This window comes from Gymnodraco acuticeps, unplaced genomic scaffold (assembly GCF_902827175.1).
Source record: "Gymnodraco acuticeps unplaced genomic scaffold, fGymAcu1.1, whole genome shotgun sequence".
Lineage (NCBI taxonomy): Eukaryota > Metazoa > Chordata > Actinopteri > Perciformes > Bathydraconidae > Gymnodraco > Gymnodraco acuticeps.
This window is the reverse complement of record NW_022989876.1, coordinates 716920-741487: the sequence shown is the minus strand read 5'-3', so window position 1 is coordinate 741487 and position 24568 is coordinate 716920. Positions and strand designations below refer to the sequence as shown.

At 41.0% G+C, this 24568-nt stretch overlaps 1 protein-coding gene across 1 annotated transcript in view; it reads right to left on the bottom strand.

Annotated features, from left to right (window-relative positions):
• The window catches only part of pcnx1 (pecanex 1), a 59283-nt gene that overhangs the window by 3104 nt on the left and 31611 nt on the right, over positions 1–24568 (bottom strand). Inside the window, 20 exon segments of the mRNA XM_034197916.1 lie at positions 237–415; positions 604–878; positions 1420–1650; positions 1933–2083; positions 2521–2621; positions 5996–6226; positions 9730–9983; positions 12248–12463; positions 12986–13044; positions 13401–13530; positions 15077–15185; positions 15398–15575; positions 15680–15821; positions 16390–16540; positions 18098–18190; positions 18293–18398; positions 18777–18886; positions 20518–20609; positions 21144–21254; positions 23664–23832. Of these exon segments, the coding sequence (XP_034053807.1) occupies positions 237–415; positions 604–878; positions 1420–1650; positions 1933–2083; positions 2521–2621; positions 5996–6226; positions 9730–9983; positions 12248–12463; positions 12986–13044; positions 13401–13530; positions 15077–15185; positions 15398–15575; positions 15680–15821; positions 16390–16540; positions 18098–18190; positions 18293–18398; positions 18777–18886; positions 20518–20609; positions 21144–21254; positions 23664–23832 (3088 nt within the window).

Sequence of the window (24568 nt, the reverse complement as noted above, 5' to 3'; positions counted from 1 at the left end):
AAACGCTAGATCCTAAAATTCCCACAATGCAACTTTTTAAAAATATGTATATGCAAGTTAATTTGAAAAGTTTGCTCCAGTGAAATTTCAACTAGGGTTGTACCGAATAATCTGAATTTGAATGCAGCGCACTGAAAATCTGGTTCTTTTTTTGAGCTGATGTCACAAAATTAGACAAAATACAGCTTCAAATAAAATAAATGTGTTATTGTATTGATATTGTGACGAGTTCTCACCCAGAGTGTGGGGCTGGTAGGTGTGGGAGGGGGCCGGTCCAGACGTCCCGCCCTGAGACACGGAGCTCTGCTGAGAGTCGCCCCCCGTCCCGTTCCCACTCCCGCAGGACATCCCCCCCGCATCCGAGTCCTCGATGTTCCCTCCGCTGTTACAGCCGGCACCGCAGCCTTTACGTAACCTACATATAAAGAGGCAGGAATGAGTCAGCATTTTAGGACTTAATAAGCTCTGCGGTTAACGCATGCTGAAGGGATTTACATTCTACGATAGGAGAGGAAGGAGACATTAACAGAGTGTGAAAACATTATAACTACATATTTTTACTGACACCACATGTGACTTACTGCCGTGCAGAGAGAGACCAACCTGTGCCAGGTGCTCACAACAAAGTTCCTGATGTTCCCGATGCTGATGGGCCCCCCCAGGATGTGTCCCAGCTGGGGGTGAGTGTTGCAGTAGGAGGTGGTGAGGGGGGACACGTAGATGGGGTATCCGATGGGCTGGTCGCAGGACGAGTTGATCATGTTCCTCAGAGCCTGCTTGGCGTTCTGGATGCTGCCGCGCTCAGGGTTCCTGTTCCTGAGAAACACCAGCTCCTGCTGCTGCCCCGCCCACAGCCCCCGCACACACTCCTTATTCACCTGGGACACACACACACACACACACACACACACACACACACACACGTTACTGTGAGTGTGTCTCACTGCATTGGACACGTTACTGTGTGTGTGTGTGTGTGTGTGTGTGTGTGTGTGTGTGTGTGTGTGTGTGTGTGTCTCACTGCAACAGACAACCTCTTAATCTGTGCAATTCAGCATAATACCTTTTCAATACTAATACACCAATGTTTATATTCTTATGATTATATACCTCTATTCATTTTATATGATTTCTTTACTGGACATTTGACTTTGACATATGTTTAATTAAATATCCTTTTTTTTATTTGATATTTTTTTATGAAACATTCCAACTTAACTTCTAGAGTTTCTATACTTCTTTATATTGTATTTTATCCTGTGTGTAGATTTTAACTATCAACTCACTGGTTTCAAAACATTTAGCCAAACAAGCTTTTTTGTCCAGAAATGTTAATATATGTGCGTTTACTTAATAAAGAAATAAATGGAAATGTAATCATTTCTCCCGAGTGTCTGAGGAAAAGCTGCCTGTCCTCACCTTGATGACCCTGAAGCTGAGGTAGCGTCTGTTGAGCATGATGATCTTGTACTCGTTGGTCCCCTCGTCCAGGACGTGTCTGAGCGCGAGCAGCGAGGGCGAGTTGGAGAGGACGGCGCTCCTCCAGGCCGGGTCGCCCTCGTGAGCGATCACCAGGTTCTGCTGGTGAGACGAGATCGCCTCGAACAGAACCGCCGGCTCCTCGTACTCATCCGGGGACGTGAAGTGGTCCTGAAACACAAGACCAAAGATGAACTAAGAGTCAGAACACTTTATTTATCTAGAGGACAGTTGCTCCATTTGAGAATAAAATAAAAGATTAAATACAATTAAAATATGTATATAAACATATGTTAAAGGAAAACATTTACGAAAGAGAGATGTATATTTAAATGTCCAATAAACGTTCTAAATATATATATTTAAAAAATAAAATAAAAACATTGAAATAAATGCAAGAAGTTTAAATGTTCAATAAAAGATACACATATTAATTAAAAATGCTGATCTCACCTGGTGCAGTTTGAGGGACATGCGGATCCCCGGCACCACCACCTTCCTGAGCAGCTCCATGTCCGCGAAGATCCACTCGTCTCTCACCGAGGAGATCCGGAAGTCTCCTTTGAACAAGGCGTGGAGCCCGTACAGGAAGGACTCCAGGTTACTGAGAGAGAGGAGAAGGTGTATAGGTTCAGATTCAACGTTCAGATTCAAAGCTTTATTGTCATTTGTACATTAGCTACAGCGTAGATATGTCAATGAAAAACGTAGGTCACCTCCAACAGTGCAACACATATATAAAGACATAGAACAACTAAAACAGATAAAATAGTGCAAGTAAATACAAATAAAATAGAAATCTATATACAAGTAAATGGAATATGATATATTAGATACATAATTTGCAAGATGCAAACAGATGAATGTTATGGATGTTCTTTCAAAAGTTCAGGTGTTTAACAGTCTTACGGCCTGTGGGATAAAACCTTTTATTAACTGGGTTTGTTACAGACGCCTCCACTGTCGGACATACGTAAGAGAGCTCTCTCTCTATCCTTTAAGAAAGGGTGGAGTCATTGACATTAAAGATGATTGAATCACCTGGACATGTGATGAGCAGCCGTCCCCAGAGCTCTCCTCCCCAGCACACAGAGGCCGAAGCAGAGCATCACCAGAGCCGAGTCCCTCTCACTGTCCAGAGGCTGAGGCAGAGACCAGGAGGGTTAGTTACAGGAAAACATCGAAACCACTTATCAAATTGAATTGATTTATTTAAAACAAGGGACAGTGTACATTCATCAACATATTAAAAACATGTAAAAGTACTCGAATTAGCCAAAAGGCTAGTTTTCATCGATAGTCCCTTTGCCAGATGGTGATAGACATCCTAAAAGCAATAATAAAAATACCACAACATTGTTATACCATTGTACACATTTACAATAGATGACATCACTGAATACAGATAAGAGCAAGTCATGATAATAAATAAATAAAACATTTACAATACACACCTACACCCACACATCAGCGCTGACACTGTTGGTTTTCAATGAGCCACTTTTTAATACATTTACATTACATTACATTGCATTTAGCTGACGCTTTTATCCAAAGCGACTTACAATAAGTACATTCGACTGTGCTTGAATGTGTAGGACGAGGACTCTCTTATTGGTTGTGGTATTGAATTCCATTGATGGGATGCGTGGAATGAAAGACAGCCTGGCTGAATGCGCTTTCCCTAAATGGGATGGTGCCGTCTCCCCTAGCCGCACCTCTAGTAGCCCTGGTTGAGGTGGACTTTAGGCTGATGCAGCCAGCCAGAGGAGGAGGAGCCAAGCCACGAGTGATCTTATAAACTAAGCAGATGTTTTTGTAAACTATGAGATTTTCCCAGCTGAACAGATTATACTTTTTAACAATGTGACAATGATGATACCGGAATGGCTTTTTGTCTAGTGTTTTGAGTGCTTGTTTATACAGTGATTCCAGTGGTTTTAGAGTGTGCACTAGAGCAGCTTATCAGACAGTAGTTGATGTGGGAGAGGACCATGAAGGTATAGCTTAGCTGCAGCAGTTGATAGCAAGTTTCTAATGTATCTGTAATTTGACAGATTGAACTTTACTTTATTGCAAACCTTTTTGATATGGGTTTTGAAATTGAGGTTTGTGTCAATATGTACTCCTAAGTACTTGTACTCCGAGACAACCTGAAGCCTTCCAGAAAAGAAAACATCTTGTTTTGTTATAATGCGTTGGCCCTTAGAGAAGAACATACACACTGTCTTTGAGACATTTGGTTGCAAACAATTATTGTTAAGCCAGGATGTAATATTCTCCAACACATCAGTGACCGTGGTAGTAGGGATGGGAATTTGAAAGCAAATGTATATTCGAATATTCGACCGCCCAAAAAACGGTTAACCGGAATGTAAATATCCTATACAAAAAAAATTGGCAAAAAAAATGTTTTTCGAAATGTTTTTCTGATTTATTTTTTTTACCCAATTTGTTTCCAATAATGTCTGGAAATAAATACATGTTCAAATAAGTGTAGAAACCAAGTCGAATTTGTCAAATGTATTGAACTGGTGATCACAGTTTGACAGCTATAGGCCTACAGCTTTCATGAGCGGAGGCGATTCACAATCAGGCCAGCTGTAGAGAAGACCCTCTCAGCTGGAACAGAGGTTGCCAAGCAGCGCTTATTGTTGTTTAGGCTGACGTGTTGACAGGGGGCGGGGGAGCACGCTCATGAACTGTTAGCGCCGGAACCTCGCAACGGTTGCGGAGGGCATTTGCGCCACATGTGGGCATAAGATGAGGTTTGAGTCTGCGTGATCTGCGTGTAGGGAGGGGCAGCAGCCGTATCATTGGCTAGAACTAGATCTGATGGATTTGGACATAAACACGAGTGAAGTATAACCGGACGAGAGAGAGAGAGGTCAGCACCTGCAGCTCTGCCCGCTGTGAGGGACCGGTGAGCGGAGCAAAACACACCTTTAGACGTAAACTAACACATTTAGCCATGGCACTGTCGTATTGAATTGAATTATTCAATTTGATAACATGTAATCAACTTAGGCATCACTCCCAAAAAAATAATAATACAAATATTCATAACTCATATTCGAAACCTGAATAATTTCGAATATTCGATTAATCGTCCCATCCCTACTTGGTAGCAGCCTCTTCTGCGGTTTTGCCATGAGTAAAAACAACTGTATCATCAGCATACATTAATACCTCACATTCTCCACACACAGAAGATCCTTTATGTTCACACTAAACAGGAAATCAATTAAAGAACGCATCAGTGTTCTGCCTCTATCTACACACTGTGTTTGGAGGGTGTATTTTCTTTTCTGTATTTGTTATTGACAAATATTTTGATTGGCATTTTGTTTTTTCCAGTAAAAGACACCTTGCCCCCAAAACAAGACAAAGAACATACAGAAATATACAAATATTAGTAGTAAAATATTAATGAAAACACCACAAACTAATCAAAACTGTGTCTGTGGAAGTATGAAATTGTTGTCTATTTGAATGAATAAATAGAAATAAAGAAGCCCCCTGTGCACGGGGCTGTAAAAAAGCCTTTTTATACAAACGGCAGTGATTCTGGTCCCTGTCGAATCTACGTTTTGAAATCCTTATCCCTTATTAAGACTCATCATCTGACACGGATGACGCGAGCTCACCCCCCTGAGGGAAGTAAAACGTTTGATTAAAATCAAACTGCTTTGAAGCAATTCTTGATCTTTTTATATTTATAACATTTGAGCATGATTTGTCCCACCCCGGGGGTTTCCAATTGTATTCAAACAACGTGCCTGAAAGGTTTCAAAAGTCATCTTTACAACTTTTACAAAAAGGGGTTTGAGAATTATTTGGAGCTAACAAAAACACTTTTCTTTAAAAGTCATATTTTCCTTCCTACTTTTCCTTCGTGTTATGATGTTTACGTGTTAATCGAGGAGATGATTCCCGTTATTTGCGGAGAAAACTGCTTTTTAATGCAGTGAAAATGTTGTTTTTGACATATTTAGGCAGATGTTTGTTTGGATGAAATCATGTGTTTTTTTGTGTCTTTTTGTTGGACCTGTGGAATTCACTACGCTCTGGAGAAGCTACAACTCTAATCTACTTCTACTAAGAGTATAATACTAATACTATAAGTGTGTAGCCTCATCTTTATCTGCTAATGTGCAGAAATATAGGCTTTAAACACAATCTATAGCCATGCAAACAAATATAGAAACATAAGTGCCGTTAAGATTATTGATTGATCGAGCCAATCTGTACAGCCCTATTATTTAGGCAAGGCAATTTATTTGTATAGCACATACAGTAATGCAATTCAAAGTGCTTTACAGGATCAGACAGAGAAAACACAATACATTGAGAAGAAATACAAAACACACAAAATAATTAATTAAAAGAAAGAAAACCATGTTTAACAGTTCGAAAATTAGAACATTTAAATTTGAAAAGCCATATTAAAAAGACAAAGTATGCCAAACTGTGTATGATATCTCAATGTGTGTTTTAGTTAAAGCTTTATTCTTACCGGGGTCCTGCGGGAGTTGCAGTACTGGATCCAGCCCAGGTAGACCCCGCAGAAGCTGTCCCTGGAGATGCCTGCCAGCCGGTGGTCGTAGTCCTCGTCGATGTTGGGGTTGAAGGTGGGGTCCAGGTCCACGTAGTTCCTCTCCCCGCACCCCCGCAGCCCGTCCCTCATCGTCTCGTTGGCCAGCCACTCCTCCAGTTTGGGGGAGGCGATCACATAGTAGATGATCCCCTGAGAGGCGGAAGAGAGGATGCATTTAGACGTAGATCAGAAATAAATATTTTGAAAAGATAAGGCTTCTGTCGAGTGTTATGGAAATTGTGAGATCAAATGTATTAACATTGCTGACTGTAAACTGTTCCTCTGATTAAGTCATAGCGTGGGAAGGGACCTTTGCAATGTGTGTGTAAAACAAATGGGATGAGGGGAAGGAAGTTAGGATAAGGTGTTATCTGTATTCCTTTTGCATACTGTGTCTGAGGGGTATCTGTATATCCCATTGTCTTGTATGGAGTGAAGGTTTTGCATACTGTGCCAGAGGGGGTATCAGCTGCTCCCAGAATGATGTTGTAATGTAAATCTCAGTGGTGTCCTCTTATAAAGAGAGCCTGTTTTACTCAGAACAGTACGTGCTCTCTGCTGAGACGTCATACTTGCAAGTATAAAAGATATTTGATACCTTTAATACGAATATTGTGTTGCTGTACGTTTGTTACCTAACTCATAATTCTCTCTAGACCACAGCTGATTGGAAAGCTGCTACGACACGAGCTAACACAAAAAAAAAGATCTGATCCTTTATTTAAGTAAAAGTAGAAACAATTTTGTATTAAAATAAACCATTAATGAGAAGGTGTGGCCAATATATCAGTTGTTCATTTTTAGATATATGTTTCCACTTATTTAATTAATAATATATTTTATTTATTTATTTATTAGAATACTATTGTCAAGTTAAATACCGTTAAATAAAAATTGAAGTAAAACCTAGTGTCTCAAATTAAACAAAATGTGCGCTCCAACACATTGTAGGTTATAGACTAAGGGGCGGGACATCTCCAAGCGGTTGACCAATCACAACAGAGCCAGCCAGCTAACCAATCAGAGCAGACTGGGCTCACCTGAACATCAGCAGGAGAGGACTCTTTAAAGTAGAGACACTACATACTGATATACACCTGAACATCAGCAGGAGAGGACTCTTTAAAGTAGAGACACTACATACTGATATACACCTGAACATCAGCAGGAGAGGACTCTTTAAAGTAGAGACACTACATGCTGATATACACCTGAACATCAGCAGGAGAGGACTCTTTAAAGTAGAGACACTGCATACTGATATACACCTGAACATCAGCAGGAGAGGACTCTTTAAAGTAGAGACACTACATACTGATATACATCTGAACATCAGCAGGAGAGGACTCTTTAAAGTAGAGACACTACATACTGATACACACCTGAACATCAGCAGGAGAGGACTCTTTAAAGTAGAGACACTACATACTGATATACACCTGAACATCAGCAGGAGAGGACTCTTTAAAGTAGAGACACTACATACTGATATACACCTGAACATCAGCAGGAGAGCACTCTTTAAAGTAGAGATACTACATACTGATATACACCTGAACATTAGCAGGAGAGGACTCTTTAAAGTAGAGACACTACATACTGATATACACCTGAACATCAGCAGGAGAGGACTCTTTAAAGTAGAGACACTACATGCTGATATACACCTGAACATCAGCAGGAGAGGACTCTTTAAAGTAGAGACACTACATACTGATATACACCTGAACATCAGCAGGAGAGGACTCTTTAAAGTAGAGACACTACATATTGATATACACCTGAACATCAGCAGGAGAAGACTCTTTAAAGTAGAGACACTACATACTGATATACACCTGAACATCAGCAGGAGAGGACTCTTTAAAGTAGAGACACTACATGCTGATATACACCTGAACATCAGCAGGAGAGGACTCTTTAAAGTAGAGACACTACATACTGATATACACCTGAACATCAGCAGGAGAGGACTCTTTAAAGTAGAGACACTACATGCTGATATACACCTGAACATCAGCAGGAGAAGACTCTTTAAAGTAGAGACACTACATGCTGATATACACCTGAACATCAGCAGGAGAGGACTCTTTAAAGTAGAGACACTACATACTGATATACACCTGAACATCAGCAGGAGAGGACTCTTTAAAGTAGAGACACTACATACTGATATACACCTGAACATCAGCAGGAGAGGACTCTTTAAAGAAGAGACACTACATACTGATATACACCTGAACATCAGCAGGAGAGGACTCTTTAAAGTAGAGACACTACATACTGATATACACCTGAACATCAGCAGGAGAGGACTCTTTAAAGTAGAGACACTACATACTGATATACACCTGAACATCAGCAGGAGAGGACTCTTTAAAGTAGAGACACTACATACTGATATACACCTGAACATGAGCAGGAGAGGACTCTTTAAAGTAGAGACACTACATACTGATACACACCTGAACATCAGCAGGAGAGGACTCTTTAAAGTAGAGACACTACATACTGATATACACCTGAACATGAGCAGGAGAGGACTCTTTAAAGTAGAGACACGACATACTGATACACACCTGAACATCAGCAGGAGAGGACTCTTTAAAGTAGAGACACTGCATACTGATATACACCTGAACATCAGCAGGAGAGGACTCTTTAAAGTAGAGACACTACATACTGATATACACCTGAACATCAGCAGGAGAGGACTCTTTAAAGTAGAGACACTACATACTGATATACACCTGAACATCAGCAGGAGAGGACTCTTTAAAGTAGAGACACTACATACTGATATACACCTGAACATCAGCAGGAGAGGACTCTTTAAAGTAGAGACACTACATACTGATATACACCTGAACATCAGCAGGAGAGGACTCTTTAAAGTAGAGACACTACATACTGATATACACCTGAACATCAGCAGGAGAGGACTCTTTAAAGTAGAGACACTACATACTGATATGAACCTGAACATCAGCAGGAGAGGACTCTTTAAAGTAGAGACACTACATACTGATATGAACCTGAACATCAACAGGAGAGGACTCTTTAAAGTAGAGACACTACATACTGATATACACCTGAACATCAGCAGGAGAGGACTCTTTAAAGTAGAGACACTACATACTGATATGAACCTGAACATCAGCAGGAGAGGACTCTTTAAAGTAGAGACACTACATACTGATATGAACCTGAACATCAACAGGAGAGGACTCTTTAAAGTAGAGACACTACATACTGATATACACCTGAACATCAGCAGGAGAGGACTCTTTAAAGTAGAGACACTACATACTGATATACACCTGAACATCAGCAGGAGAGGACTCTTTAAAGTAGAGACACTACATACTGATATGAACCTGAACATCAACAGGAGAGGACTCTTTAAAGTAGAGACACTACATACTGATATGAACCTGAACATCAACAGGAGAGGACTCTTTAAAGTAGAGACACTACATACTGATATACACCTGAACATCAGCAGGAGAGGACTCTTTAAAGTAGAGACACTACATACTGATATGAACCTGAACATCAACAGGAGAGGACTCTTTAAAGTAGAGACACTACATACTGATATGAACCTGAACATCAACAGGAGAGGACTCTTTAGATATTTTTCCACCCCTCACCTTGACGTAGTAGGTGGTGAGGATGCGTCGCAGGTCGAACACCTGCAGCATGGAGGCGGCGCTGTTGTCGGTGATGCTGTATCCCTCCAGCACGTACTTGGTGACGAGAACCTCCCAGGACAGCCAGCGCTGGCCGAAGGCGGCGTTGAAGGAGAGGAGGTGAGGGAGGTGACCCGGCTCGCAGCAGCAGCAGCCCTCGTCCTCCTCCACCCCCTCAGTGATGGCCTCCACCTCTCGCTGCTGGCAGTACGTTCCTGCGGAGGCAATATCAACACATTTAGACACACAGCATTATACTGGGTACAGCAGAGAGATTAAAGCAAATAAAACTGAAAATTAAATGGAAATAAGCAGTGAAAAGTATTGCTGTGAATTAAAACTCATTAAATAAAATCTACACTAAAACAATACTGCCTGGTTAAAAAAGTTAATACAATTTTTTTTAGCTATTATTTTTCTGATAAATGGAGACAGTGGAGTTTTGGCCGCTTCCACAGAACCATGTATTCTGTATTTATATGCAATTACTCATTTCTGAGCATTATACCTGGTCAAACATAAAATACATATACAACACTGAAACTAAAACTAGCATACTCTGAAATCTAAGCATAAATAAACTCTAACTAGTTTTCCCTCTGACCTGGATCACACACACTGTTTATACACTGGTCAGGTAACAATGCTGACACAGGAGATGTTGTTAAACTATATATATTGTTAACAGTGACAGCTGATGAGTGTGTAAAAGTTCACAGTGTCACATGATCCAGCTGGTAACACTCTGAAGTCATGCTGATAACACGTGCACGTGTGTTAGGAACCTTGAGACATATTTATCTTGTCACACATGGACATACAGAGCCACTGGTTATGATCCACAACCATTCAGTCAGAAAAAAATTCGGTGGAGTATTTCTAAATATATCCAAATACTATCTAAAGACTAAAATTGGGTGTCACTGAAAAGAACATTATATTGACTGATTTCCAATATTGTATATGTTATACAGGGTTCATACACTTTTTCACCAATGATTTTCAATGATTTTCAATGACTTCTCCATGACCTTTACTTAATTTTCCATGACCAAAAACATTACTCTTTCTCAGCGGTACCACTGAAAATGGTTTATTTGAACATGGAACATGAAAATAAGGTCTGCATATGAAACATGTTGTGCCTATCTAAAACAAATCACATAGCTTACTAGCTTCCACACGCTGAAGCAACTAAAATCTCTCTCCAGCAAAACACCTCGTCAGTTAAATGCCATTTTACGTTTCATTACTATACGATACAGTATTTATTATCATTATAGTATTACTATTACGGCTAATAGATAAAATATAAATTATATTTGATCCAACTTTAGTTACATTTCCATGACTTTTCCAAAACTTTGGGAAAAATATTGTTTTCCGTAACTTTTCCAGGGCCTTGAATTTGCATTTTGAATTTCCATGACTTTTCCAGGTTTTTAATGACCGTAAGAAGAACCCTGGTAATATAATATTGTTGCTCAGGTTAGCACAGTAAGATATTACCCACTAGTCTACCCATGCATCAATTTCAACACTAAACAAAGTCATAACTTTGTTTGTGGGGTGAAGATCTGGAACAATTTGAGTGAGGAGCTAAAGGGACATCAAACTATTCAAAAAGAGGTATAAAGACACAATTCTCACACGGTACAGGGAGGACACTGCTAAACCATGACTGTTTATATTCCCGCTTTCTATTCAATTTATGAATTTGTGTTTGTATGAATTTGTGTATGTACATATGTGTATATATATATATATATAAATATATAGAGACCATTCTCCTAACTTGCCTGTATATATTATATGAATGATTATATAAATTATTCAAGGTTAAAGTATACATTGATATTGTATGTTAACATATATTAAGATGTGGACGTGTAATTAGCTAAAGCTTTGTTGTTTATTGATATCAGACAATGATACTACAGATTATTCAATTATTAATTAAATATTTCGTTTTGTTATTGCATTCATTTGTATAGTACTGTATCATGTCTGTATCGTCTTTTGTTTCATTTGTATTTTCTTTGGTTATACACGCTCGAAATAAATAAATAAACTAAAACTAAACAAACTATAACTTCATATTTTAAGGGATTTGTAGTTAACTTTTTATACTTCATTTAACCCAAAAACGTTTTATTTTTGGAGATCGTGTCACAGTTTATGATGTTACAGTGACTTCCTGTATACATAGTTGACAGTTAGCTAAATAGCTTGAAAGTGAATGTTTGTTATACATGCTAATCAATCCTGATATTTGTATTGCTGTCAAATCCCTGATAGCTTTAGCTACAGTAACGTCTGATATATCATCATATCATATTCTATTTACATGTATATAGACTTTTTGCTCTACTTTTTATTTTATATGTTGCATTGTTGGAGGGGCTCAGGTCAGTCATAAGATTTTCATCCCCATTTCTACACTGTAGCTTTGAGCATATGACCCATCTGGTCCCCTTACCTCTGAACTCCAGCCCCCGCAGCTGGAAGGTGACGAGGCCGTTCCCGATCTCGATGAGGTGCACCAGAGCGTTCAGGTAGTCGGAGGCGAGGATGAAGCAGTCCCCGGTGGTGAAGTTCCCCCAGCGGCCCAGCAGGAGGTCTCCACACAGGCTGTGCTGCAGCGAGCGCGTCAGGTGCTCGTAGAAGATGGAGTTCAGGTTGTTGTCGTCAGAGCCTGCAGAGGGAGAGGAGGAGGACTTATTACATGTTTCACTGTGGATAGACGGAGCATTTACAGCGGTTTGTTAAAATACTTGTTTAGATTAAGTCTTAAATCCAAGAGGATGACTAGGACAAGAGCGGATATAGACCTGCCAGGATAACTGTTTTTATTGGACGATAAATTGTCACAGAAATAATTGAAAAAGAGATATTCATGTATTTTCACACCATGTTCTGCCACTGACGTAATGATCAGAAAACAACAAATAAATTGAGTACACCCTTTCGACGAGATAAGACACTTTAAAAAAACATCATTTTGAAATAACACCAGACAACCAAAACAACAAATGAATGGATTTTCAGGCTCTGCTAACAAAAATGTATCAAAGTCTTATTAAATACTTTGCTTACATATGTCATGCTAACCAAAATAAATGAAGAATTTAACCTTTAGCAGTTTTATCACATATTTTGTGCTGCCAGAATAAACTTTTAAAAAGCAAACAATCCTTTAACACCGTCTAACCCTCACCTGGGTTTCTGTCCAGCTGCGAGGCGAGGCGAGTGTTGGAGTGATCCACTCTCTTAGTGCTGCGGAGGAGACAGAAAATCATTTCAAAATCATCATATGAGATTTGAACATTAAAGGTGGGGTATGTAATTCACTTCAGAAACGCTTTTTGCTATATTCCATGGAATGCTCTTAACATGAATACATTAAATGCTTTGACAATAAATACATAACAATATGTCATCTGTGGAAGCCGTGGCGCTAAAAAGCACAACCAGTTATTTTAGCCGGGCCGTTCGTGTGTGTTGGAGGAGGGGCTCTGGGAGGAAGAGGCAGATTTTTTCCGGCTGCGTACTTTCAAATTCTAGCGCACTCGAGCTGGTTTCTCCATTCTTACCTACCGTACCTTAAGTAGTATTTTAAAAGTGTTCCTTACTTGTAGTCTCTCTCCCAGAACTTGACGGGCCGGACGTAGGAGGTGATGAAGATGGCGCTGCCCAGGAAGGGGTTGAGGGGGGTGGAGAAGATCGCCGACACCACGGCCTGAACAAACAGCATGGCAGAGTCTGGGGGGGGGGGGGGGTCAGGTCAAGGAGAATTTCAAAATGATGTTTCCTGCTCTGTATTAAAGGTCCCCTATTTGACTGTTCTTCATCAATATATCACAGGTCTCAGATATATACAGAACCTGTCTCTGATTGGCTGAAACACCAAACAGATCATTGCAGCATTACCCATAATCCCCTCTGTTTCCAAAGTGCTGATTCTCTGTCTGTTACTTTAGATGAAAATAAGGAGCCCCTCCCCACGCCCCTCTGAGAGACATTTGGTTACAAAGAACTCAATGGTGCTCTAGGAGGAGATTCAGGTGATAAGGGGGGGGGGGGGTTACCTTGGTTGCTGATTGGCTAATGGTTACACAAGACTAAACATCGTTATGACATCATCAAGTGGCCATATAATCCTGCCAGGGTCAGCAGATATAAATGAGCCTGTATGGTTTCATCTGGCACATTTATGTGATGGACTCAAGTGTTCAAGGTTCTTTATTTTATATACATCATATCTACAGTGTAGTTATGCCGATGAAATTCTTAGGTCACAGGCTTCTCCAACAGTGCAACACAATAACACAGATAAACAGAAACATATAGTGCAAGTAATAGTAAATAGTAAATGCAAAAAGAAAAATAGTTTAAAAAAGTGAAATAGTGAAATAAGTGTCCTTGTTAGTTAATGTCGCTTTTATATTCTTATAGTTCTTACAGATAACGGGTCATTTTTGTACCTGTATTATAGGCTTGTATTATACGGTTTGAAGAAGCTTTCAGTAACTGAACAACAGCTGCACCTACACACACTGAACCAGTGGTGGCGGTGTGTACCTCTAAAGTTAACGTTCTAAAATGCAATAATAGCATGTTGAACAAACATGTTTTTGCTGCTGTGGACTTTTGTTTTAAGTTCAAGAGGACGACAACAGGATCGCGATTTTCAAAACAAAAATGATATGTCCTCCGGTAAAGAAAATAAATGCTTGTTTATAAAGAGTCAGAACTGTGCTAAGTTTGTGTTAGCGACTGTGAATTAGATTAAGTTGGAATATTAAATCTTCCAAAGGTCTACATAAAATACAGGGTGGGAACTTTTTATGAAAATACAAAAATTGAAAGATTGTGGGTTATTTCAGCCATGAGAACCAGGTACATATCCTCAGCTGAAAGAAATCCATATCGTGCATCCATAGTTTCTTGGTTACTTTCATACATGATCATACAAAAACATATAATATAGCGTGGCGCAGTGGATAGAGCGTTGGTGTTCGGATCAGGGGAGCACAGGTTCAAACCCCAATGCAGTCAGCATGTCGTTGTGTCCCTGGGCAAGACACTTCACCCCAGATTGCCCACAGTATTGAGTATGTAAGTCGCTTTGGATAAAAGCGTCTAACATGTAATGTAATAAAAGGAAGGGCATTAACAATAATTACTGCAGCAAAAACAATGAATTTAAGTCAATTATTAAGGCTCATATCAGAGCTACAGTGGTTCAGCTCTGCCTGAGAAACAGTGCACATCATAATAACTGTAACAGAGCGTGGTGGAAGGATACGAGGCACAGCGAAGGGCTGAGCGAAGGCGTGGAAGGCTGAGCCCCATGTGATCTGCCAGGGGGCGATGTAGGTGTACACAAAGTGCAGCTTGTAGAACAGCTCCCACATCTGGGAGAAAACAAACACATAAAAATCACTTTAGTACAGACAACTGTGGAAAATAAGCCAATAAAAAAAAAACTGATTGTGTCGTATAAAGACTTTCTGTGGCCTGAGCGTGGCAGGAAGAACTGTAGTGTGAATCATCTGTATTTAATTAGACTGTGACATTAAATATATGCACGCTGCCTCCGGTGCAGCGCGTCGTGTGTTCATCTGACCTTGCTGAAGACGATGGACATGACGAAGAGGTCGAGCAGCAGCGTCTCGGACAGGTGGCGGCAGTCGAAGGTGAAGAAGAGGACGGTGAAGAGGATGGTGATGTACTGGTAGGTGGGGCTGCTGTAGGAGGAGCGCAGCAGCTTCAGCCCGGCCACCGTGATCATCAGAGCGCCCACCCTGAGGAACATCATTTATTATACATTACTTAGTTTTTTGACATCAGACTGAAGCACGCTTTGGTGCACCTGTCAATCTTAGAAATAAGTAGAACTGTTCCTCACTCGGTGTCGAGTCTCTTGGGGCTGGCGAGCTCTCTGGCGCTGCCGCTCAGCTCGTTGAGGATGATGAGGGGATAAAGGACGTTCTTCTCCAGGAACAGCAGCCACACGTGGAGCTTCTCAAACCACATCACATGAGCCGCGTCTGAGGAAGGAGACGGAGACGTTAATATCATCAAGGGGATACGCAAGGCAAGTTTATTTCTAAAGGACATTTCATCAACAAGGCAATGTTGGTGCTTGAAAAGAAACACCTTGTAAAATTACATGTAAATACAATTCAAAAACAGTCATTAAAAAAGACCAGAAAACTAAAATAAAACAAGCTAAATTAGAATAAGACATAATATATAAAATATCAATAAAAGTTCCAGTTCCAGTAAGAAACATATTGTTTTTAGCAGCGGCAATACAAGGAGATACAGCATAGTTAAGAGACGCAAAACTATACAGCTACTTCAATAAAGACTGTTAACAAATAATGTCCTTTTGCTTTGTTACAGTTGCTATGAGGAACTGTAGGGCACACAGTCAGACCCTGCTGCAGTAAAATAAGAGGTTTTCTAAAGGGACCCCACATGGAAAAAACGCTTATGTCGACAGGAACCGCCAAAAACCACACGAAAGGAAAGCTCCTCAAAGTATCTTAAATAAACAAAAATGTAGTGATACTACGCTGCGTTTTTGGGCTATGTGTGATTCAATGTACTCACCCCTGACTTCGAATTGGTAGTACTCCTTGGTTTTGAGCAGCGGGTGAGAGAAGCAGTACCAGGGCAGCTGCTTTCGGACCTGAGGCAGCAGGTAGTGGGTGAGCAGACCCACCGCCGCCAGCAAGGAGTACAGCACGTAACTGAGGAAGGGCTGAACACACACACACATACCTTGGTTGCTGATTGGCTAATGGTTACACAAGCCAACACATCGTTATGACATCATAAAGTGGCCAAAATCTGATCAGCTCATTTTCAGACAGGTTTTTATAGAAATGGATCAAAAAGAGAGAGAATCTTTGTTCCTGAAACTTTCAGAGTCTCTTTCCACAGAGGGGACACATGTTGATGTAGAAGAGACATGAAGAAGAGGGGACACATGTTGATGTAGAAGAGACATGGAGAAGAGGGGACACATGTTGATGTAGAAGAGACATGGAGAAGAGGGGACACATGTTGATGTAGAAGAGACATGAAGAAGAGGGGACACATGTTGATGGTAGAAGAGACTGAAGAAGAGGGGACACATGTTGATGTAGAAGAGACATGAGAAGAGGGGACACATGTTGATGTAGAAGAGACATGAAGAAGAGGGGACACATGTTTGATGTAGAAGAGACATGAAGAAGAGGGGACACATGTTGATGAAGAAGAGACATGAAGAAGAGGGGACACATGTTTGATGTAGAAGAGACATGAAGAAGAGGGGACACATGTTGATGTAGAAGAGACATGGACAAGAAGAGGGGCACACATGTGACTGTAGAAGAGACATGTAGAAGAGGGGACACATGTTGATGTAGAAGAGACATGAGAAGAGGGGACACATGTTGATGTATAAGAGACATTGAAGAATAGGGGACAACATGTTGATGTAGAAGAGACATGAAGAAGAGGGGACACATGTTGATGTAGAAGAGACATGAAGAAGAGGGGACACATGTTGATTGGAAGAAGAGACATGAAGAAGAGGGGACACATGTTGATGGAAGAAAAAGAGACATGAAGAAGAGGGGACCACATGTTGATGTAGAAGAGACATGAAGAAGAGGGGACACATGTTGATGTAGAAGAGACATGAAGAAGAGGGGACACATGTTGATGTAGAAGAGACATGAAGAAGAGGGGACACATGTTGATGTAGAAGAGACATGAAGAAGAGGGGACACATGTTGATGTAGAAGAGACATGAAGAAGAGGGGACACATGTTGATGTAGAAGAGACATGAAGAAGAGGGGACACATGTTGATGTAGAAGAGACATGAAGAAGAGGGGACACATGTTGATGTAGAAGAGACATGAAGAAGAGGGGACACATGCTGATGTAGAAGAGACATGAAGAAGAGGGGACACATGTTGATGTAGAAGAGACATGAAGAAAGAGGGGACACATGTTGATGTAGAAGAGACATGAAGAAGAGGGGACACATGTAGATGTAGAAGAGACATGAAGAAGAGGGGACACATGTTGATGTAGAAGAGACATGAAGAAGAGGGGACACATGTTGATGTAGAAGAGACATGAAGAAGAGGGGACACATGTTGATGTAGAAGAGACATGAAGAAGAGGGGACACATGTTGATGTAGAAGAGACATGAAGAAGAGGGGACACATGTTGATGTAGAAGAGACATGAAGAAGTGGATTTTGCATTAGAAGTGACCTTTAAAATAACCACTGAGATTGAATTGAAGATATTGGCTGTACCTGCAGTGCAATAAAGACGGTGCTGACGTGGATGGCGAAGTAAAGGACAGCGATGACCACACACACGATCAGGTCCGACTGCAGGCGCTCGTTCTGTCATTCAACAACACACGACAGGGAGGGTTAGAAAAAGTCAAGTCTGGAGATAATTATCCAGTCCTGGCTTTAAATAATAAAGGATGAAGGTCAGCTCACCACTGAGGCCCGGAGCTTCTCGGGCAGAGGGTCCTGGACTTCTGACAGAGGGTCCTCTGGGTTCTTGTCTTTTACATTGGGCACAATCTTGGTCTGTATCAGCGAGCTATAAGAAAGCAAAACAGCAAAACTATCACTCGCACACATCACTCATCTCCTGAGGGGGTTTCTCTCAGAGGGAATGTTTGATCACGGCTAACACTACAGGCCTTGTGAGAAAGATTCATACAATTACAAAACCCCTCCAGAGATAATGAGATATGACATCAATGAGTAGAGAAGTCGCACATTTTGGATTAATGAGGATTTCTTAAGGGGCAAATCTTTTTGATGATCTGATTTTTCCTACCCATGTGCCAAAAATGTAACAAATTAAGGCAAATATTCGAACGTGACTTTGATTTGTATTCCTCTTAGGAGTCTCCACAGCTCAGATACTACAGGTACTCCTTTGATGAGGTGTGTGTTGCTGTGGTGGTCTCACATGAGGACAGAAGGGTCTCCGCTCTGCCGGCTCAGATGGTAGGACACGGCGACGAGGAGGCCGCAGAACACGGAGAACAACACGGGGATGTGATGAGGCTCCCAGGACTCCTGACGCAGAGAACACAAAGAACACAGAGAGGTTTAATAAAGTTCATAATAAACTACAATGCATGAGGGACTTATGATGCTGATGAGGATCTTCACAAATGCATGATTGCGCCCTACAGTACAATAGACAGGAAACAAAGTCCGTCACCGCAGGATTATTTATAACATTAATAATACAATAATTCACTTCAATTTATATAGCACATTTTATAATATATCATTGGTTTTTATTAGGAGATATGCAATGTGTTTATTATAAACTAGTGATAACAAGCAAATATGAGTAATCTAAAATCTGCCAAGACTGTTAGCAACAGTTTCTCCAACATGATTAAAGTATTAACGCTTAGGCCAGTGGCGTAACCAGGTTGTGATTGGCCTCGGTGCAAATATTGTTTTGGCCCCCCCCCCCCAAACATAATCGCACGCTGATGCGCTCACACACGCACAGACATACACAACCACTCAGAAGCGCCACATGTATAGGCTATCAACAACAGCCTGTCCTGGCCTCAGACCACCACAGCCTGACAACGGCACAGCGAACTAAGAAGAGGATTAAACCTGTTTCCTTGATGTTTGTCTCTGGGAAATGGGCCGGTAGGCCTACATGGACCGGTTGCTCTATATATAATATAGCTTTTGATCTTGGCGTCGGGGGTCTCAATAGCGCCATAGAGTCCCCTATTGGTTGGGGCCCTTGGGGGAACTGTTGGACCAGCCTCTCCTCCTGGCTGGCTGGAGAGGAAGGTTGCACAGCCACGGATACAGCTTCACTTGTGGAGCTACATGGCAATGATGGTGGTGAGGCAGGTGAGCTATCGTTAGCCTCCGGCTGCCGCTGCACGTCAACATTGTTAACGTTAGCGCTCGATTTCGAGGACGATGTATGACAAAACAAAAAGTCTAATTTTGTCAGTTTAGCTGTTACATCTCCTTGTTCTCTCTTGTCCTTTCTCTTTTTAGCACTGCTCTTTTGCTTTGGTTTGCTGTACATTATAAATGCAAGCTATTACTTTTTTTATAATGCTACCGAACTTGCTGCTGCTAGCTACAGTAAAGTACAGGTTGATTAAACGGTTCACATGACATGAAAGGGAGCAAGGTCATTGGACAGACAAATTACAAATTAATTTAGGTTGCTTGGTTACTTTGAAGACTGCGTTGAACCAATACATGCCATTGGGGCCCAAAAAAAAAAAAGATTTCATTTTTTTTTTTTTGCATGGGCCCCTGGCTGGCTCTGGGCCCCTGGCTGGCTCTGGGCCCCTGGCTGGCTCTGGGCCCCTGGCTGGCTCTGGGCCCCTGGCTGGCTCTGGGCCCCTGGCTGGCTCTGGGCCCCTGGCTGGCTCTGGGCCCCTGGCTGGCTCTGGGCCCCTGGCTGGCTCTGGGCCCCTGGCTGGCTCTGGGCCCCGGTGTTGCACCGGCTGCACCGTCGATAGTTACGCCACTGGCTTAGGCACCTTTGCTGTGTCTCACATTGTTACTTTTTACTAGCTTCAGGGACAGTTTTAAAGTAAATTAACTCTGGATTTCTGTCCTCGGTCTCCTTTCTGATGACAGTCAGGTGCTATCTATCCATCTACATTGATCCTGATGAGATGTAGATGCTGAGTCGGCGTTGCCCTCACCTTCAGAGCTCCGTAGCAGAAGCCGTAGAGCAGAGCGACGGTGACGACGCTGCGCAGGAAGCTGTACAGAGCCGACAGCAGGCTGGTGGAGGCTGCAGGGACACACAGGACAGGAAGTCAGACATCAGAGACAGGATGCAGACCACCACCAATCACAGCCATGTCAGAATATATAGAGAGGCGAAGTCCCGCCCATCTACTTCCGACCCATAGGACCTTATTTCGGAAAAAATATGTATTGAAGTCGATGGAGAGAGAAAGAGTATCTCTCTATCCCGTTTGAATTGTGCCACGAATTACACATACGATGTTTGTCAATCTTAAAAAATCATTTCCATGTAAAAAAAGTCACAGTTTGTCGTAAAACTGTTGAAATATAAGACTATGAAAAATACGCAACTAGAAAGACTACAAATCCCAGAATCCCGGTCCCGCATGCTGGCTCTAACGGAAGCGACTAACTCCCCTTGTGTGTATGCACAGCTGGCACAATTCAAACGGGATGGAAAGATAATCTTTCTCTCTCCATTGACTTCAATACATACTTTTCCCGAAATAAGGTCCCATGGAGCTCCCCCACCTCTCTATAAAGCAGGAGTGTGTGCGTGTGTGTGTGTGTGTCTCACCGTTGCCCCCGAATACGTGGATGTCCAGCTGCTCGAAGATGTACATGACGAAGGTGTTAACTTGCGGCAGCAGCCCCACGAAGAAGATGATGGGGAAACACAGAGTGAACACTGCAGAGACACATGATGTTACGATTAAAACGATGACGTGTTCATTGATCTTTAAAAGGGCTAAACCAAATTTCTCAGCTTTTATCGGATGAAGCTCTGAATGTCTGTCATCATAGTTTATGCTGCTTAATCTTAAATTAAAAATAAATCCTCAAACAAGATCTTAATTTTGAATAAATGGATAAATCATGTTCAATGAGATAGCTTTTTTATTGCAATTACAATCTCGTTTTTGAAAGTTTAATCGACAGAAAATATGGATTTCAACAGACTATTTGGTTAGATTGGTTATAGATGAGTGTAACACCTACATCACTTACGGGCGAAAAGTACGGCCCCGCCCACTTTTGGGGGAAAACAACGCTGTCATTTGAACGGCGGTCAATAGAAATCCTGAAGTTTTTGCCAGAAATGTTTGAAAACCGTGGATTTTCTGATCTTCAAAGAGCCCGATCACGATGGCCAGTCAGGCAAACAATTACATTAAATCATTGGAAATCGACGATCGGGCTCGATATACGGTTAAATTAAAATCAATAGGCGAGGCTGTAATTTCTCCGGCTGTTACTCTCATGAGCGAGGCGGAAAATAATAGTTGTATCATTCCAACAAGCTGCTGTGTCGTTTATTGCACCTCAAACATTAAAACAAATCCAGAGTTCAGTGTTTCTGAACTTCCTCTAAGAAGAAAGGACGGAAACAGAAGAGCTCTGTGGCTTCAGGCTCGATCGCCGTTCAAATGACCCCAAAAGTGGGCGGGGCCGTAAAGTGACGTAGATGTTACTCTCATCTATGGACATCGATCGCCTACTGCTATATTTAACCATATATCGAGCCCGCTCGTCGATTTCCAATGAGTTCATGTAATTGTTTGCCTGTCTGGCCATCGTGATCGGGCTCTTTGAAGATCCACAAATCCACGGTTTTCTTACATTTCTGATCGGATTGCCAAAAACTTCAGAATCTGTATTGACCGCCGTTCAAATGACAGCTTTGTTTTCCCCCAAAGTGGGCGGAGCCGTACTTTTTGCCCGGAAGTGACGCATGTGTTACTCATGTATTAAAACATGCAGATATAACAACGATCTGGAGTTATTGGAAATGTTGGAATCATTCGAGGCAGAAACAATCCTTCACAGCAACCACTGGAATTCTATTAATAGTATAATAATATTAGTCTAGCCTCATCCTGATATCAGACTGTGCACAAATACCGGGTTTAAACACAATGAATACAAACGCAGAACAAATAAATAATGATAACTTCCAAAAAGCTTTCATCTTAAATTATTGTTTTTCTAGCTTTTATGTTTTGGATGAGGCAGATGACTTGTTTATTGTTCTGCATGTCTGACTGAGCTGATATGAATGTTTCATATTGGAGAGTCTCCAGGCAACTGCAGCAATTAGTGTTGATTGTTGTTTGATGAAGGTGGCTTAATAAACAAATAACCACTGCTTCTCGTGAAGAGGTGGAGAGCACATTCCCATCATTCAGCAGGATTTTTCTTATCGTCGTGATGCAGCTAAACTTGTCTCTTGTGTTGGGGAATAATTCAAGTTCAGCAGTGGATCCTCACATGTACCATATCTCAGTCATTTCCCACCTTTACAGAGAGACAGATAATATGCAGTCTCCAGCCCACCATGTTGTCTAAAACTATGATACGTTTAATCATCTATTACCTTCCATTAAGCCTTGTTCCAGTAATGTAGGAGATATATTTGATTATGATTTTGAAGATTGATGATCATGCTAGTAAATTATTATAGCTTAACAAGCCAAAATTGAAACATCACATAAACAACAGATTAGCCATTTTGCCAAGTCTGCACATTTTTGTATTGATTTTACTAACTAACTATTAACGGACTAGTTTTAGAATACATTTGTGAGTTTTTGTGTCCATATTCCCAGACCTCTTTTTGTATTGTCACTATTGCAACTTGTTTTGGAGAAAGCCATACTAATGATCCCCAAGTTCCCGTCAGCAGAAACACGTGGGTTTGCTACCCTGGCTCCAAAATGGTGGAATGAGCTCCCCATTGACATCAGGACAGCAGATAGCTTACACACCTTCCGGCGCAGACTGAAAACTCATCTCTTTCGACTCCACTTCGAGCGATAGAATGAAGAACAGAAAACAAAAAGTACTTGTTGTATACTAACAGAGCACTTATGTACTAACAAAGCACTGGCTTATCTAAAGCCAGTTGAGTAGCATTTGAGATAGTTTAGCTCTATGAAACCTGATGTACTTATACGATTCTGTTTTCTTCAAGTTTGTATCTTGTTGGTCGAACGCACTTATTGTAAGTCGCTTTGGATAAAAGCGTCAGCTAAATGCAATGCAATGTAATGATGGATGTTATTCATACAGATAATCAGAGCCCCAGTGTTGTGCTCACCGATGATGAGGTCCCTGGCGGAGGCGAGGATGATGGAGCTGGTGAGGGCGACGCCGTACAGCGTGAAGCGGGAGGCCGTCCTCAGGCTGCCGCAGTGGAAGAGCCAGATGAGGCCGCAGCACAGGCAGAAGTAGACGGGCCGGCTGTACGCAATGACGCGGTTATGGCCCTGCAGGAGGGAGGGAGAGGGAATAAAAAGCTTATTATAGAAGCTCTGTTTTCCCATGATGCACCAAGACAGCTCAGAACATGCATAATCATAATTTAAAAAATATATATTTAAGAAATAATAATATTTATAATAAAATATAAACAAATACATAATTTTCTAAATAATTATTGTTATTCTTAAAACAAATAAATAATAATACAAAATATAAGTAAAGTTTTCTCAAAACATTTCTTAAATCATCATAATAACAAATAAAAAAATTATTCAAGAAATAATAATATTTACAATAAAAAAAAAACAGATAAATAATTAAAAGAATAATTATTGTTATTCTTAAAACAAATAAATAATAACTCAAAATATAAGTAATGGTTTCTCAAAACAATTCTTAACATATATTTTCCTTTAAAGATCACAAATGGACCCTGGACACAACCTGTTCACCCCCCTCCCCTCTGACAGGAGGCTGCGCTCCATCAGGACCAAAACCTCTCGCCACCTGAACAGTTTCTTCCCCTCCTCTTAAACAAGGCCCGGCCCCCCCACTGAGACAACGTAGACTCTATATGCATTACATTAATGCACACAATGTTCAAATACTGCTGACTGCACATATTCTTATTTTATATTCTATAACTCATTGCATTCCATTTCACTGTAAATTACTGCTTTATTTTACTGCTATTTAACTATATTTTATTACAGTGTTCTTAAAGATTTTTTGTTTTATATT